At 43.5% G+C, this 19,136-nt stretch overlaps 1 protein-coding gene across 2 annotated transcripts in view; it reads left to right on the plus strand.

Annotated features, from left to right (window-relative positions):
* The first annotated feature begins 620 nt into the window (after positions 1-620).
* col4a6 (collagen, type IV, alpha 6) overlaps positions 621-19,136 on the plus strand; it is a 116,292-nt gene continuing 97,776 nt past the window's right edge. For both annotated transcript variants that reach the window (XM_084344015.1, XM_084344016.1), the window contains exons 1-3: positions 621-660; positions 832-951; positions 1,145-1,190. In XM_084344015.1, the coding sequence (XP_084200141.1) occupies positions 941-951; positions 1,145-1,190 (57 nt within the window). In that variant the 5' untranslated portion in view covers positions 621-660; positions 832-940. The remainder of the gene's footprint in view (positions 661-831; positions 952-1,144; positions 1,191-19,136) is intronic.

The raw sequence follows: 19,136 nt of genomic DNA on the forward strand, positions 1-19,136 counted from the left end.
GTCTAAGGACGGAGGATGTTCACTGCACAGATTGTAAAACCCACTGAGGCGATGTGATGGGGATTTTCGGGTTATATAATAAAAATGTATTTGATTTATTAAGTTTAAATGAAGAGACAGACATAGATATTGGCAGAACTGGGCCTTCTTCATTGATTATATGGGTGTTAATGTTGCGTAAAGCTTCATAAGGTCACGTTGAAGTTAAGTAATTATCGTAAAACTAACTTTTTAAGTCATCCAGGTGTGTCGAGGCAACTGGATGTGCTCGAATCAAGAAATTCAAGCAAGTCAACATAACTTTTAATGTGCATAAAGTTGATAAAGTGAAGAAAAGTATACGAAAATGTGCTTTATGGTTCTTAATTGTGCGTAATAGATTTTCATAAAATGACAATAGGTTTTCATAAAATGACCATTTTTCCTCCTTTTTTCTTTATTTCATGGATTGAAACCAGACCCAGACGTCTTCCTGTGCTGTGTGCGCAGAGGTTCTGGTCCAGAGTGAGCGGTGGTAAAACTCTCCCGTGGCAGCAAAAAGGTATGGAGGCATGAATGACATGTGTTTTGGCCCCTCCTCCTCCTGGTGCTGTGGTGCGCTGCTGAGTTGAAGCGCAACAGCCCGGAGAGCGCAGCAGCGACTTCACCGCTGCAACTTTGGTGAGTTGGATAAGCTCGCGTTTTTAATGAAAGAAATCAGGTGCTGTGATTTTTCCTCTGGCTGCTTGTGTTTTTGACGCTTGTGCTTGTGTGTGCGCGCGTACAGGCGGTGTGTTGTGTGTGTGTGGCGGTGGGACTACTTTATGTCTCTCTTTCTCTGTCTCCGGGTAGATGACAGGGTTTTTTGGAGCAGTCGATGAGCGCGTTTGAAGTGCCTTGCTGGTGAAGACAAGGGAGTCGAGTCTCGACCTGCGGTTCCCCCTCTACCAGTCGGACCAAGATGAAATTCCTGTGAGCTCTTCTCCTTTTTTAAAAAAAATCTTCAGATTAATTTATTCAAAAGTTTTCGGCTTTGCAAAAGCAAGCAAGCCGCGCTGTTGTCCGCGGCGGTGGGGCTCCACTGGCCCGGCTCCGGCGCAGCTTCTACCTGCCTGATAATCACTGGAAAACACACTCTTAACGAAATGTTTATTTTCTCCTGCAGGATTTGTGTGATAGCAGTCGCCGTGGCGGTGAGATCTGCGCACGGAGTAAGTCCCATTTGTTTACTATCCTCCTTCACGTGAAGTGGCTGTCCACTTTGGTTTATTTGGGGAAGTTTATTTACAGCGCATCAGCGATGAATCTGAATTTTTTTTTTCTTCTTCCTCTCGCATGGTGGCTGCGTAATGTGTGATTGCTGGTAGAAGACACGTTTCATGCGCGTAAAAGTGGCTCAACTGGTCAAACGGGGCGTAAAAAGCACTTTTTAAAATGCGATTTAATAGAAAATATTCAGCTTGTTGCATTATAAATGTGTTTAAAGTGGCGTTCGTGCATGTCGTCCCCAGCAGAGAGCTGCACTCTGCACAGGTTCTGCTCCTACGTGCCTTTATTCCTCGATGCGTCACGCTGTGGGTGTCTTCAGCCTGCCGCATGAGGAGACACATTTCAGAATATTCTCCTTTAAGGACACTTCAGCTGCTCATTTCTCCTACTTTTATCATTGTCATTTCATAGATATTCAAACTTCCAAGTGCGTTTTAATGTCGCACCACTTGTGCCAAACGCTCTCCAGACTAAGTGGATCATTTTTAAAAAAAAAAGCTTTGGACTGAAGGGGTTTGCATTTATAAGTAGCCCGAGGGAGTGAAAAAAGTAGTTCACTTTTGAGTGGGCCCGCTCGCAGTTATTTGCAATTCAAACCCCGCCCCCCCTCAGCTGATGAATATTCAGGATAAGGAGATTATTAGTGGCAACGTGCCTTTTTCCAAGCCACACCTATACAAGACTTCCTCCTGCTGCTGCAGCTGGAGAGGGCGAGCAAACATCTGATGTACTGACACTCAGAAGTTACATATTTGCATTCTTGAAGTCTTTATTTTGTAGACACATTTGAAGAAACATCATTTTTAAAGGGCTGTGAGTCTGTTGTTCTTATATTAACCCTGAACTCCAAATATGATGGATGTCTCTCTGACTTTTGATATAATCAGAACCACCAGCCACAGTTTAGTAGCTGCTTATTTATTGCATTATTGTTACAGGAAGCACTGGAAAATACAAGTTTCTACCTTCAATGTATCTCCAAATTTGAATTTAGGGCAACACTTTACTTTAACGCTCACCAGTCAGCATTTGAAAGCACTATAAAGTAGTCGTATGAAGAAAAAAGTACATTTTAGATTTTTTTTTGACAGTTATGACTTCTCCAATGAAGACATCTTTTACATTACAACAACTGTATTTTACTGTATTGCCGCTAAGTGTGACGCTGTAGTTACCCCTCTAGGGTTAGTTCTTGAAGTGACCCTCTCATGCAGAATTATTTGTTTTCAAGTAAAGTTACGTAGCTGAGTTAAGGTAATAAAATGAGTGAAGTGCTTATGTTGTTTATGTAACATATAATGTTCAGTCAATTTTGTAAATAACAATACGTAAGTTACGAGACTGAACGTAGTACGATCTTTTCCTAAACCTAACCTCGACTGTTTGGTTACAATGTTAATAACCCCCAAAAGTCATCACATGTCATAATTGAGGAACTGTTTGTCAGCTTGCTTTATTTTGAAAGTCAAAGCAGACGTAGCATGCTACGTATTATTGCTAAACTTGCGCTAGAGAGGTAAAACGTCCTCGTTTAAAGCTGCTCTATTTGATGACTTGACTTTACTACACTGTCATCAGTTATCTGTTTATACTCTAGCTTACTTACTAGTCACAGTTGTTGACAAACACATTAACAAACACCTGTTTGCTTACAACTACATTATAGTGTTTTGTAAGTGATTCACAAAACGGTTTATAAACAGCTTATAAATGCAGTTTGTAGAGGGGGTTAAAGTAAACTACTATTAAGTGTTCGTTTATGGAAAAAACCCTTCAGTTTATCTGAAAGTGCATTATCACACAGCTGGAATAAGGGCTGTTGTTTCTCAGCGCACGAAAAGTTGACATTTTGGCGATGCATGGATTTCACAGGGCCGTGACGATTCACTATACGAGTGCGACTCAACTAAATGTACAACAGAACATTTATTGAGACACAGGCTGACCATCTGTGATGACAAGGGTCATCAGGTTAAGTTGTGAAGAGAAGGGTCAGCGCAGCAACACACCCACTACCTCCCGTATTAGAATAAGAAAGCAGTGGTGCTGTTTGATGGTGTCATTCAGGCTGATAGGAGGCTGATTGTCGCTTTGTCAGGACTTGTGGTTCAGGGGAATCAAAAGTGTGAGCTCGATCTCCATTACACCGTCACTTCATTTAGTTGACGTCAGGTTAAAGCTTCAAAATCTTTAATTTCGTTCTTTAAGTTCTCTTCTCCAATATCCGTTCTCACGTGTGCTTTTATCTAAAGTTTCTTATAATAAGTGGTGGAAGAAATATTGATATATCTTTTTCTTTTAAGTTAAAGTAGCAGTAACTCAATGTAATAAATAAAGGTACAAGTAAAAGTAGTTAAAACATTGTCGTTAAGTAAATATAAAGTAGTATCATCAGCATCAGAAGTAATCAAATCTCACGTGCGCTTTTATCCAAAGTGTCTTGTAGTCATGATTGGTGGAGTTGGGGCTAATTTTAATGACTTCATATATTAGATGGCAGTAAAATTTACAAAAGTGCATCATATTTTTATGATTAATTTGGTCTTTATATGTAAAATTTAAGTGTAAAACAGCACGTTCTTAAGTAAAGCATGTAAAAATTGCACATTTGGGGAAATGTACTGGGAATCAAACCCTCAACCCTGCAGTGCTAGTGCCTTGCTCCACCAGCTGAGCGACAGGTGACAGTAAGGTCGTCGCCGGCTGCGACAGAGACGCTGACGGGGGAACATTAAAGCGAGTCAGCAGCCAAAAAGCTTCCTGCGTCTCAATAGGACTCAGCTGATGGAGCTGCATTGACTTTGAATTGACTCCTCCACCCACTTCCCACCTCCCTGGTGTTTTGTGTTGTGTGTGTGGGTGACTGGGTGGCTGAGTGCATGGATATGTGTGTGTGTGTGTGTGTTTGGGCTTGAGTGACTGACAGATGAGTTCATTGGGTGGTCTGGGTTGCCGTAACCGCGGTAACTGGGTCCTTGGGTGGGTAGCGCCGCGGTGATGTGGCGATGGTCGCGCCCTGAGCTAGTGTGTGTGTGTGTGTGTGTGTGTGTGTGTTGTTTGGGCTAAATCAAGATGTGGAGGTGATTATCTCTCTGTGCCTGCCTACTGTACAGTGACAGCACACAAAGTCAGATGTTATCAGCGTCAGGAGATAAAACTGAACACAAACATACTCGTTTGTCTCAGAGTGGAAATACTGTAGCCTACCTTGCATGATTGACACCGCAGTGGCATTGTAAGGTTAATGTAGCGTGACTTATATGCATGAAAATATTGATTTATTGATTCTTTCTCTGCAAACAATACCAGAATTTATAGAAAATGTCTTGTATTTCAGTTATCCTACTGTTTTAATCGCTCTTGTTTTCCAAGAAATTTGGCGTAGAAGCTTGAAGACATCAGTGTTACAGCTTCATGTACAAAACAGCATTAGCATTTAGCAGCAGCTGTGTTTAACAGCATACAGTATATTCTAATAAACTATAGAAATCTTGCTTGAGTTTCCAGTTGCAAAAATTGGAGGGAAAACAACTGCCATCGCTAGCTAGGCTACATTTCTTGGAAAACATTTGCTGTTGGAAATGAATTTCTGGAAGACACGATTGGTGTTGGATGTCCTTTTTACTCATTACTCATTACTAGCTAACCATAGCATCTGTTAGCTATTGTTAACTGTCTAGTTAGCTCACCTAGAAGAAGCTAGCTTTAGTTAGCATTATACAAACATGATTTGTGGGAGACTCAAAACCCAAACTCACACCACAACAATTCTTTTAGCTAGCTCACAACTTTTTAGCATTTCCCAGCTCAACCTCCGTGATTGAAAATGATGTTTCAGTGAACCTAGAGAGGGAGAAAACCTGCAGGAGCTCCTCCAAAGTGTCTGCAAGGGCTGACACAGCTGTTGGCACAGGGAAAACATCACACACGGGTGAGGAGGAATGGTGAGGAGAGGGGAGGGGGCATGACGGGAAGGAGAGGAGGGAAACAAAAGGTTGGAGGGAGTGATTCTCTGCCGTACCTGGACAGTTGGGAAACCATCCAGAAATGCACTCTGCATGAGTTTGCAACGCATACGTCACTCACAGTAACGTAACGTAAATTCAGTGTTCGACCCGTCCAACGACCCCTAACTCTGACTTTTATTGCTCTTTATTGATGCTAGGTAGGTGTACCTGCTAGGGGTAGACCGATGAACATCTCTGAATATCAGGTACGATATTCATTCAGCATTTATCAGTATCGCTGATTTTTCTGTCAGATTGCTTCTTTGGGCTGGAAAAACACGGGTGTGGTCGTATACATCAACTTCGGTGTGTTTGTGGAAAAGCTGAGCATATATAGGAGATTAACTGATGCGACGACTCTGTTGAAAGTCAAAGAAATGGTGTAGAAGTGGTGTCTAACCGGAGGTTGTTGCAGAAAACGTGGGACATCTTAACATATCTGTGTTTCAGAGGTGGTTCTGTTGCATAAATGATGCCGCAGACTTTAATTGCACGAACTGACGAATGCTGCAGGGACTACCTTTTGCCTCTCCTCCCCTCCTCACCCCTCCCCTCCGTTGAATTCCTCCAGAGCTTGGCAGGACTTGTCAGGCTGTCTCTTGCTCCCTGCAGGTGCTATAGGCTGGAACATTCCAGAAACACTAAGTGAGGCGACTGATCGCTGCTTGATTTGTGGTTCCTCGACCCTCCCCGACGAAACGGAGTCCCCCACCTCCTTTTCCTTTCCCTTCTGCCCTCCTCCCTCCCTCCCTCACCCGATCATTACCCCCTCACACCCCACTTTCCTATCACTTCTTGCCCTCGCTGCTTCCACGACTCTGACAACCCATTACCAGTTGATTTGTGGTTTGATTTGCGAGTTGTGGTGCCTCACAACCTCTTCACCCTTCCTCTTTCTTTCTTTCTTTCTTTGCAAAGGAAGATCAATCTTTCATTATTGCTTTAGATACAAGCGCTCATCTAAGGATTTGCTTCCGTGTTTTGTCATATGTGATAGTAAACTTTATGTTTTTATTGTTTTGGAGTTATTTGCAGTTGCAATTAAGGCCTTTTTGCACGATTTATCTTATATTTTATCATCAAAATACTCTTTTTCTACTTTTTAAGTGCTTTTGATTTATACTTTGCAACATTAAACACCAATGAAATTCACATGTTTGCTCTGTGTGAGAAAAACAAAGGTGACAAGCACCGAAACAACATAATTGCAGTGCAGAGGCGCCTGTCGAGCGCAATTAAACATAACTTATGACTTTAAATATGTGAGATGTTACGCATGTGACGATACCGGCGTGTTGTAGATGTGACCGTGCTGTAGTTTACTTTCCCCCGAAGGCTTGAAGGGCTGATGATTTGGGTCAGGGTGAGATTAGTCGAGTTTAGGGAAAATATCTGACGCTGTTTTGGAATTTGACAAAGGTAAAGAGCCGGCTGGTAAATCTGGAGACTGCGTGTTTGTGGGTTGATGTGACCGGGTCATGCTACTCGTCTCTCAGTTTGTGGTGCATGTCTTGGGTCGGGAGGAGTCAGGATGTAGATCGTTTCTTTGCATGTTTTAAAAGCTGGAATAACCCTTTTCCTACCAGCTTCTCTCCCTCTGCAGTTTCCTCAGAAGAAGGTTTAAACACTTAGCCCGTAAGTGCATTAGGAAACCTATAAAGCACATATAGCAGGTTTAACGTACCGTTGAAAAGCCCCTGCTGTTTCTCTCCCACGCCCACCGTTAAGACTCCTCTACCTGTGTGGTTTTTACATGCACTCATGCACGTTTCCCCATAAAGTCGTATACGTCTCTGTGTTTTTGCAAGTGCAGGTGGGATGAAGGGCTGGGAAATACCCCGACGATACTATTTAAGAGTACACCCGGGCTTTGTAGCTACTCTATGTCACAGTAATGTACACAAATAAAGCTAATCTGCAGTCAGAGGAGATCAATGAGTGAAACCAAAAACCACATTAGAGAAGCATCAAAGTAACTTAACACAATACAGAACTTTTTGCATGTTGTTTGGAAGTTTTTCTATGAGATAACGACCGTTAGAGAATTAAACTTATTGTTTTCTTGTCAGTTATGTCACGTTGGAAGATTTCCATTTCCGCCAGTTAAAAAGTTAAAGATATGTGATAAAAGGTAGAAATCAAGAGATAAAAAGTCAGAATTATGTGATCAGATCATAATTATAACATTAAAAGTCCACATTTATCTCATAATTTCAACTTTCAACTCCAAATCAGGACTTTGTTCTGCATCATTTTGACCACTTTTCCTATAAAGTGAGTCATTGTTTGGTTTGTAAAAGGTCAGGATTTATTGAAAAATGCCTGTCAACAGGAAAAACTGACATTTTAGTTACTTTTAAGTTCTTGTTTTGTCTGACCAACAGTGCAAAAATGAAAGATATTACTTTAAAATTGGAACCAATGTTTTTGCCTTCTGGGTGAGCTGAACGTCAAATTAAATCAGTTCATTGTCATCCTCTCTTCATTTTCTTGTCAGGTGAAGGACCTGACAAGGTTTTGAAGGTACACATGTTTGACTAGCATTATTATCTTCATCATCCACAGATCAAAACCGTGAACGACAGTGACCTTGCAGATATTTATTTGGGATCTGCAAAACATGGCAAGGGCCAGGTCGATCATGGAGGAGTGTAATGCGATCACTGTTATGCCAAAGTCAAAAAAATGTGTTAAAGCATCCAAAAGCAACAAAGCAAAAGAGATACGTTGGCGTATCTGTTGACAGACGCTGCCTTCTGCCCTACCTCTCCCTCCTCTTCATCTGTGTGTTGGGCTTTCACTTGGTAACAGTGTTTGCGTTGGGCAATCCTTCCCGAAAAGCCTCCATGACATGCTCTGGCCTCCATCCATCTTTCAGTGCATCCCTTCGAGTCATCTGTTTGGTTACAGTTTAAAGATCTGTAGCTATCGCTGTTGAAACATCTCCGGAGCGGATGCACAACAGGTTGATTGCAATGATTGATAAGAGTGACTGTAATCTGATAAATTGAATGTTTTTGCAGTTGATATGGGACTGAAGATCTTGGGCTGTGATTGGGATTAATGGGAGTCTTGGCAGCTGTTGGGTGCTGGCGCAAACCGGAGCTTTCGCCAAACAATCGAGTTTAGGAAACAGTTTCATGCCACCACATCATCCCCCTCCATCTGCCGTGCCTTGGCACATCCACTCTCACATATCCGACCCTCCGCCTCCTTCTCTTTCTGACGAAGCACACGCTGTCAGTTTGTCCCCCGATTGGTCGCGGTGAACTCCCGAGGTCAGAGGTCGTCCGAGCACAAAGGCAGCAGGGGCTCGCGGCCGCGGCGACGGCTTAACATTCCATCGCCCGCTCTCTCCAGATTTGTTTATCGCACTTTGTCTTTTGCTTTTCTGCCTCTCATGAAAGGCAGACGAGCGAAAAACAGCACCGATAGAGAGGGGAGGGAAGAAAAGGGGGGTTATTCTATCTGTCTGCAGGCCCCGGGGGTGTGTTTGTGAAGGTCTTTAGGCTTGTCAGAGAGGAGCTGAGGTGGGGCAGTTTTTGGCTGGCTGGATGCTCGGTGGGAGTGCTGTCTTGGCTTGTTCGACGTGCCCGGTCCCTTCTCCTTAATGCCATCGCTCCCCTCAGGGCTGTTTGCACTTCTGAAGGATTAGACCTCCAATCTACTTCTCCCCATTTGTTGGGTTTTCTCCTCTGTGTGTCTTTCATTCTTTCTTTTCTTGCTTTCCTTTTTGTTGATCTTGTTCCTTTCAACCTCCCCACGCGTTGCTCCTTTCTTTACTTTTCATGTAACTCCCCAATATTGACCCATTTTACATTTTACTCCCTCAAGTCCCTCACGTTTGGTGACTTGAAGCTGCCCTAATCTATATTTATGTATTAACAATGGATTTAATGGCTATGTATAATATGAGAGGAGTCCTGTAGAGAACTGAAATGGCACTTAGTAGAGCACAAACCTCTGCCTAGACCCAACAGTACTCACTCATAAATGCATTTGCCACCTTAATAAGTATATTAAATAGATCCGGATCTTTACCAAACGTTAGTGGGGTCTTTTCTAGGCTGAGACGCATCCTCAATCCAAGTTTCGTGAAAATCCATCCAATAGTTTTTGTGTTATCCTGCTGAACAACCAACCAACCAACCAACAAATCAACCAAACAACTGACAAACAAACAAGCCCTACAATGAGTTATAGCGTCTTTCAGCTCGTCTTTCTAGCAGGCAGCTGTTTATAGTGAAAAAGCTAAAAAAAAACAAAAACCCACCTGTTCACCACCAAACAGCAGAGCGACACAGATTGCAACTATAGCAGTACAGAACATAGTGAAGCAGTTAGCAGCTAAAGAGCCAGATATTTCTCTAAGGAGGTGGTGGGGACCAAAAACAGAGCTAAAAGGAGACATCCAAATCTGTTAAATGTGTAAACTTAATATATGATTAAAAGTCTATCAGTACTACGTTTTTCTTCTATCCAAGTTCATAAACCAGACTCTGAACCTCTTATCGTCAATGAAAGCATGGAAACTTAACCCCCTCGGGCACTTTAAGTTTGTTTTGAAGTCAGGAAGCTTGACAGGTTGAATTCCCGCTTGGCTTTGATGCTGCACTTTTTCCCCTACAACATCATTACTTTGGCATTAGCCACCAACATCAGCCCTTTAAGTCAAACATTTTTTCCTCCTCACTGCAATTATCATATGCATGCCTGTGCAGAGGGAACACATCTTCTTTTGTTTGTCAGTTTACTGTGGTGGTGGTGGTGGTGGTCTGAACAGCCGCCCTTACAGGGACGAGGTGTGTGTAGCTATGTGTGTGTTTGAGTGACTTTCTAATTACCATTAATGCTCTTGAATCAAGTCTGTAATTACATACTTTAGTCCTCATTAATGTCATTGTTGTGGGTAATAAAGGTGCAGGTGCACATATTTGCCCATTTCGTCGCAGCCAGATAAATGTGGCCGGCAGCTAATGTAAACCAAACCAAAACAAATGTGTGCACAGCGCTAATATCCTGTTTAACTTTGCCTTTAGCACTGCAGCGTTAGCTTGAACTCATTAGGAGGGTGAAAAAGCTCCCCTTCTCTCTCTTTTGTCTTTTTTTACATTGGTTGAACTGTTAAAGCTTAAAAAAAGGGATTTAATCAACCATGCATGCTAACCATGCTAACAGACCAGGAGTTACTGTTAGCTAGTTAGCATTTTGAGACAATCATACAACTGTTTCTGGCAGTTTTGCAGCTGTAAACTGAATATCTCTAGGTCGTCGACAAAATGAGACATTTGAGGACGTCATCTTGGGCTATTTTAAATCGTTCTCAGTTGATTTAGCGTGCTAGCATAGCTTGGATCTTTGGGGTTGGGACTGTCGAGGGAGAGTCGTTCCTGTTGAAATTGCCAGCTGGCAACTTCCAAGTTCAAATGGAAAGCACCAATAGTCTACAACTTGGTGCCTACATTACCCACAATGCACCTCAACCACCAACAGTTCCATGTGTGTTCTCTGTATTATCTCTCCAGTTCTCCAGAAACAACATTTTCTCATTAGCAAAACTTTCCCTTCACTTTGTCATGGTTGATACCAGGACACATTTCCAACCCGGCCCACCTTGTTACCGTATCCATGGTGAGGTGAGCCCCGGCCTCAGCCCACTAACGTCCCAGTGTGATAGGAACACTATCATTGGCACATCAGATGTGTCAGTTATTACCACCTCACTGTGTCTCTGCCTGTCCCTGTAATTACGGATACCTCCGCTCTGTTTTTCCACCTCTTTGTCTCACACTCATCCTTCGCTGCCTCCTCTGTGCCAGCCAGGTAATCCGGGCAGCCAGGTATCTACCTCCGCCATATGCCTCCCTCCTCTCCTCTCTGAGGTTCTTAGGAATTGCAGAACGTCGGTGCATCGGGTTCCCACTTTATTGGATGTTTTGCCCGTGATGCCAGCTTGTCTGTGTTTGTCTCGCTTCCCCCTTTTGTCATAGCTTCGCTGGAGCGGCTGCCAAAGTTAATGATGCCACCGCTCTGAGGAAAACACAGCCGCTGGCTATGGAAGTGCCCCAGCTTATTGCTGTATAAGCAGACACATGTATGAAGGCAAATACTTGTTGATTTAATGCCTTGAAACATGTTTTTCAGAGCTGACTTCTTGTCAGATATGTTGTGGATTGCAAAAAAAAAGGACATTCAAGTTTTCTTTTTATGTCTTTTTGATGTTTTTGTGTCAGAATAATTGTTTATATATAGTTTATAGTGTATACATTTATATTTTAATGTTCTTTGGAGACTTTCTAACTTATATTTTCAGCAATTTGCATACGAAATATTGCAAAACTGATGGTTATCTGTGAGGTTTTACGGCCGTTTCAGGGCGGTCGAGCTAAAGACGTGGCTGTTTCTCTTCACTTGTACCCACTAAGTAACCTTTGTCAATCAGCATTGTCATGCGAAGGGTCATAAATCACGAAGGCTTCCCAATTTGTCTCCTGGGCCTATCCAGAGGGGGAAAATACCACATCAGTCAGGTGTAATTTACTGTGCTTTGTAGCTGAGTGCGAAGCTCTCACCCACGCCCTGCAGTTGAACCCCCACCGGCCAAACTGTTCATCACCTGTGACGGGACTGATGAGCAGCTGTCAGTCTTTACTTCTATGATCCTGACTCTTAAAGCTGTGATTGTGTCTAACAAGTCATTATCGGCGTATAACTTTTATACGCAGCGTGTGAATTTTCAGGTATTCATGAGGGGAACTCCCACAGCGATACAGTATCTTGTTTACGAGGGAGTAGCGGCTACGTTTAAAGGCCTTGGAGGGGGTATTTCCAGTAGCTGGGTCACTCCGTCCTCTGGCAGGCGCCCATGAAACAGCCTTGACCCGCTGCTGCCGGCGGGACTCCCTCCTCACACGCAACCCCCCCGGCCCAGTTTCTCCAGCGCTAACTCAGGCCTCATACCTGGCTGTGGGACTGCGAGCGAGTGCAACTGTTGGCAGGTGTAGCGCTCACGTCACGTCTAACAAAGAGCTCTTGTTGTCAGGTGTCTGTTCCCCCCCAGGTCCCTTTAAATCACAGTCGACTCAACTTTACTTCAGTGTTTACGTCTTTGTTTGATATCTTAAGGCGTGGGCTGGTTTTCTTGTGCAGCTTTGGGACACAGAGGCAATTAAAAGTGATTTATAGAAAGCATAAAGTGCCATGTGGCTGTCAAAAATGTCCAGTTTTGTCACAGAAATATGGTTAGAAATTGTCCTGATATCCGATCAAAGTTTTCCTGTTTTATTGCCACAAACACAGCTGAAAAATATCCTGTTATGTTGCTGTAAAACGTCTCGATTTCTCGTTAAAATCATCCAGTAGTTTCACGCTTACATATGTTGAAACGCAGCCTTGAACAGTGGTGTCTTGCTTGTCTGTAACAGCACCAACCCGGACACATCCGTCGGTTTGAGAAGCGTAAAATGCCGACGTTTTCTTCTGGCGAACATGCTGTTGTCTTCACATGTTGTCCCAGATCTCACAGGTGAAAAGTGACATTTTTGTGCTTTTTTAACGCAGAAAAATGAGATAAAAATGAACAATGTTGACCAAAATAACACAGAAAGACGGCGCTTTACATCAGTAATAATTCGCCTTTGACAACTGCTGTGTTTTAAAACTGCACACACTCGCTCTGGGTCGCTTCACACCCCTAAAAACATCCATTTAAGCAGTTAACAGAGGTTACCCAGCATAGTGCTCATTGTAGCGCCTTGACTGAAGTGCCTCGCAGCTTAGCACTACCTGGCACCGTTCCCTTCAACTTCACCCTGAGCCTCGTGCTCTTAGCTTTAACTCCCATTCATTACGGAGCGAAGGGCCTCAGCCAGTCCTCTGGCTGAGTTCCCTGTTGCCCACCGTGGCCCCAAACGGCCACTAATGAGGGGGGACAGATGATCATTGTGCCAACTGCGAAAACACCACCGGTCAAGTTTTTCTCTTATCATCTTGATGGCGAACATCTCGCCCTCAACCGGAAGGCTCCCGTGCCGTCCGCCGGTCACTTCCTTCTGCTTCTTGCCGTCCTGTTTCGGTGTGTTTGTCAACAGAGTGCAGTTGCCCCTCATATTTATTTAGCTGGCTCCTCTTCTTGTTCCTAAAATAGCCTCCGCTGGCCGGAGAGCAGCTTCAACTGTGGGCCAAGTGAAAGAAGGGGGTGAGGTTTCATTATGTCTGTGAATGGTCAGCGTGCTGGTGAGTGAGTGTGTGTGTGTGTGTGTGTGACAGAGAAATCACACAAACATGCTGCTGAGGAGGTCAGTGAAGTGATCGTCAGCGCAGGGTCGACTGAAAAAACAACATTTTGGATATTGACTCTGGTTTGTGGACTGAATTCTGTCTGTGCGGCGTGTTTTTGACAATATTTACTCTGAGGAGACGCTAAAGTTTAAGATTTACTGACATAACTCTGGTTTTGAGCTGCGACTAATGACTCTGTTGAACTGTTTCATCTATAAAATGTCAGAAAAATGTTGCTTTTATCCAAAGAACAGTCCACAACCTCGTGATATTCAATCAAAATAACACAAAGGAGAGAAAAAAGTGCAGCGATACATCGTTTTCTAGGTGTGCCGTGGTGTTTTAAGTCATTTTTTCATTCATTTAGGGGTCATACCATGAAAATATCACACTGTTTCAACCCTACACACACTTTAATGTGTTAAATTAGTGTGTGAGTGTAGTCAGAGAGGATGAAGTGAGTCAGCGTGGGCACAGAGGATCAATTAGGCAACAGAAAAGACAGTTATTGCCCTTTTAACAGCGTATATCTTGTCAGCTTGTTGCGCTCGGCGAGTCCTTACAGCAGCTCGCAGGAATTCGGCCAATGACGCGACGTTACGCTCTGCTCCGGCATGTTTCCCCCGAGTGATCGACAGCCGGCAACTTCTCTGACATTTGCTGTATTTCACGTAAAATGAAAATGGCAAAGGAGACAATAAAACCTTCATTATACATGTTATAATGTTGCATACCTCCTCTATCGCCTGTCACATCTTCCATTATCTCATGACTGAGTGCTTCGCAGATCTTTTGGATCTTATTGGCTGTTTGACATGGCTCAGAGATTCGTGGCTCGAAGGCTTTAAAAAGAGGACACACACACACACACACAAACTGAAACCTGCAGGCCTGAACACACTGCAGGAGAAGGTGGTGGTGTTGTCGTTGGTTCTGTCTGCAGGCTACGAGATGAAGTGATACAAAGATCTGACTGTCAGAGCGTTTCAGTAACTTTGAGGGGCCTGCAAGAGCACGAAGTGCAGACAATGGTGGATTCATTTGACATTTAACAGCACAGAAACACACTGAGAGCAGCCTTCACCAGCTCAGACTGCCGAACTTTCACACCTCCACTCCTTTTGTCTTTGTCACGCTTCACTTTCTTTGCACAGCGACGTCACCGAGCAGTGATAGCTTCCACATACATCTCACCCTTTCAGCTTGCGTGGCGGCACGAGGAGGTATGTGCAGTATTTTGTACACAGCGTAAGCTTATTAAGTGCATATTTCAAAACAGTACCTACATCACAGGAAGGTCTCCTCGCGGCCACGCTGACCTTCCGACCAGGTCTCCAAACTGCTTTTACCTTTGTGAAGAGACAGGAACCGCTGCGATTAGGAGATTTGATTTATTAGTCAAATATTTGACAGCTCCTGCTCCTCAAACGGGAGAGTTTGCTGCTTTGCTTCATCTTGTATCACAGTTTATTAAATATTTTAGTGTGGGACTGTTGCTCGGACAAAACAAGACATCTGATGTCGGCTTCTTGAGCTTTTTTCACAGTTTTCTGATGTTTTTTGATGGTTTATCGACGGATTGAGAAAATAACCTGCAGAGTCATCACACTGAATCACATTCAGGCCTTACTGAGTTGTGTTAGTAACACTTTATGATCATAACCAACATTATTTATAATCAGTTCAACTTTAGTGACACGTTTTTAACTATTAACTGTTTATTAACCATTTAAAAAAGTATTATAAACATCAGTTGCAGTAAAGAATTGCTTGATAAATGGATTATAAAGCAATTTTTATTGTTACTTAACATTGAAATAACTATAAACTAACATTTGATTAACCTCCAGGTACAACATATTGTCTTAAAGTATCTGATATTAAACATACTTGATCAGGCAGCATGTAATCTACAAAGTAACTAGTAACTAAGGTAATCAAATAAATAAAGTAGGAAGTATAATGTTGAAGAAAATGGAAATATTCGAGTAACATTAAGTACAAGTACCTCAACTTAAGTAATCGTACTTAAGTGCAGTACTCGAGTAAATGTACTTAGTTACATTCCATCACTGACAACAACATGTCTAGAAAGAAGATGGCGTAACTAAGCAGCCGTCGTCGTGACGTTTCCTCGAGCGCCGCTCCTCCTCCGTCAGCGCCGCTCTGGTATTCCTCGTGACAGACGGTTTGGGAGGAACAGGTCTGGGCCTAGGACCCGTCAGCCTGTGAGGGCCGATAGCTAATGAACCGTTGCCAGGGGCGACGTGAACATTCCTTGTCATCGCCGTAGCTACTAGCCCCCCCCACCATCACCATCACCACCTCCCCCCCCGCTGCCCTCCAGCTCCTTGAAGAGGTCGCACACCTGTCTGCACCTCTTCTTTCCTCTCCTCACCTCCCCCCGTCCTTCATATCTCATCTGAACTCAGTGACCTCACTGATTTTTAGTAATAAAGTGAAAGTATTCTCAGCAAGTATTAAGAGTAACAGTACTCACCGTGCAGTACAATGTTGTTATATGTCATGTTTTAATGTGCAAGTTGCATTTTAAGCTAATTTTAGCTACTTTATATACGGCTGGCTCGCTTAATCTGCAGCAAATCATCAGATTGTATGACATCATCGTATTTTTGTAGCGTCGCTGTTTTTTCAACACAAATATTCCTCGAATTTGTACATTTAAAGTGAATAACTGTGGGTTTTTTGATGTAGGAGGGTGTCATCTTGGGATTTTCACCATTTTCAGACAATTTGCAGACCAAACGATTAATTGATCAGTTAATTTAAACCCTCACAGACCTAGATCAACTTTCAGGGCGCCTGATGTCCTGTAGTTATTTTGTTTTCCTTCTCTAGAAACATCTAATTCATGAGTAGTTAGTTTCAGTCTGACTCGTTTAAAGTCCAAACTTTACATTTCCTTTGTCTGAGAATGGGTGAATTTCCCCAAAATCTTTGTTTTTTTTTACTGTTAACTCCGACAGGACCTCAGGAGGTTTAGTCTTTTTGTTTAAAGATATGATCTTGGGTGTTTTCCTTGATGAATCAATGCTGCAGGACATGATGGCGTAATCACATCCAGTACGGAGGCCCTGAACGCCCAAACAAGACCACTGAAAAGCTGAGACACTCCTCTTTACGTGAGTTTTTAAGGGCATGGACAGGATTAGCTCATGAAAATCAACTCCACCGAGCTGAAAGTCCTGCAATCAATCCCACCGATGCAACTATACGTCCGTTTCAGAGGCTGTATTTTATTGAATTAATCCGAGAGATGTTTCTGTTATTGAGCCGGCCCTCGTCTCATTTATATAAACATTTATATAATCGTTTATGTATTGTAGGTCTTACACAATCTGTGAAACTCTGAGGAAGACTAATATCTACTGTAGACGTTTAACGTTGGACATGTAAACCACGTCCTTCTGTAATGGCTTCAATATAAAGGTCAGCAAAAGGACAGGAGACGAACACACGACGTCTCAGTCGGTGAGGATTGGATTCTCATGAAGCTGCTTTTGGTTGATTTGAGCTGAGAGGACAGGTGTAATCTTACATAGAAAAAAGTGCTGCTTGAAGCTTCAGTATCGGTCTGGTAGTGAGTCAGAGGCCGCTGCTCTTCTTGTGTTTAGTCTCGGAGATGTTTTGTCTTGAAAGAGCCACAAAAAACATGTCAGAGACGACGCACCGCAGCTGCTTCAGCCTCACGACTTCATATCCAATAACCTGGATAACTGAGAACCTCGCAGACATTCCTCAGCGTCTCCTTTCACTCTCCTCTTCTTCGCTCCTCCACGTGCGTCCTCGAGCAGATGGTTTTTTCACAGGTGAATTCTCCCCCCCTTTTTTAAACAACTACAATACCCATAAATCCATCTGTGTGGGAACCTAATCCCCGGGGTCACGGAGCAAAGCCGCGAGGGGTCAAAGCGAGAGCTGGAGGTCGGAGGTGAGCGAGCGCCAGCAGGTAGGCTGTGTGGTTTTGCACAAGGGTCGCCATTAAAACGAAGGACTTCAATTACTTAACGTTACATGTCACCTTCAGGAATTCGTTGACAAGAGCTCACACGCTTTTCAGGATTTTTTCGGTTGTGCGCAGCGTGTCATAAAGGTGACCTTTCAGGACCGTGGCAGAGGTCGCAGGTTTATCTGTTTATTGAGTTGGAAAGTGTGTTGTCTTTTGGGTTGTAGCTGATAAGAGGGGAGATGACGGATTGGACTCAAAGTTGAGTTTCCTCAGGGTTTATTAGAGCGTGACGGCAGGAAGTGACCACGGATTCACCTGCTGACTCCACAGATAGGGGAGGCGGTAAATCTTGTGGCGGCTGGATCGAAACGAGCCGTCGTGCTTTGACTGTTTTTTGTTGAAAGTGACAGTTTCTGGCTTTTATTTTTGTGAGCAGGAGACCAGAATTACCCAGCGTTCTTTCAAAAACACCATCATTTGTTTAAACACTGTGATTCGCTGCCGTCAGTCTGTTTGCCGTCAAGAGTCAGATTCACTTTTAAACCAGACGAAACGAGACATCGATAGAAACCTTCACTGGCTCTTTTGCGATGCTTTGATGCATATCGGAAGTGTTTTCCATCTGTCTCCATTTTTCTACAGTTTTCTGGTCGGTTCCCGATCGTTTCTGATGTGTCTCGTAGACAAAAAAAGATGCAAACCCACATAACTTAGATCGAAAATGATGTTTGGTTGAAGTTAAAGTCTTAGGAGGTGTTAGTCCTTGTCCAGACTTGATTTCCAGCTGCGGACTAAAGCAAAAATAAATGAAAAAGTGAAACCAAAGCGAGGTAATGAGCCCTTCAGCTGGTCCAAGTGACCGTGGATGACCTCAAGATGAAGAGGTAAAAGTGAGGCCGGGACATGTCGCTGATTAGAGGGACTGTTTGAGTTCTTGTCCAGACTTGATCTCTCGCTCTGCACAAAGAAAGGTTAGAGCAAAAATAAATGGAAAAAGTGAAACCAAGGCGGGTTAATGATTCCTTCAAATGGTCCGAGTGACCATGGATGACCTCAGGTGAGTGAGGCCGAGACATGTCGCTGATTAGAGGGATTGCACCTGAAGGAAGTCTGACCTCTGGTCCAGCTCTCAGAATCCGTCATGGACTGACCTTTAGCTCGGAGATAGCATCGGTTGAAGATGACAATAATGAGTCTCGGGGAAGAATTTAAGGCATTTGACTCCTGAAAATGCTCAAGGCTGACAAAGGATCGTCTTGGATACCTCAGGAAAATGATTGTAGTCGGCAGCTGCTTCTCATAAACACGAAGGAACGGCTTTGGATGCAACGGGTGTTCGCCTGGAGACAAGCCTCGCGCAAAACACCTTGCGCTCTTTTAACACGTCCAATCACAAGACAAGGGCTCGACGTTTGACTGAATTTGGCTTTAAGCTAAACTCCCCGTGACCTTCATGCGCCACGTCAAGGTGCTTTTGGCTAATTGGCCTCCAAAAACTTGACAAGATGTTGTTCAGGAAAGTAATTGAGAGCGAGGTGAACAGAAAGGTGGAAGGAGTTTGAAGAAATTGGACATAAAATAGCAAAAATCACGCCACGGACGCTGTTTCCTGCCCCTCATTCCTTCAACAC

This window comes from Pagrus pagrus, assembly GCF_965226575.1.
Source record: "Pagrus pagrus genome assembly, chromosome: 22".
Lineage (NCBI taxonomy): Eukaryota > Metazoa > Chordata > Actinopteri > Spariformes > Sparidae > Pagrus > Pagrus pagrus.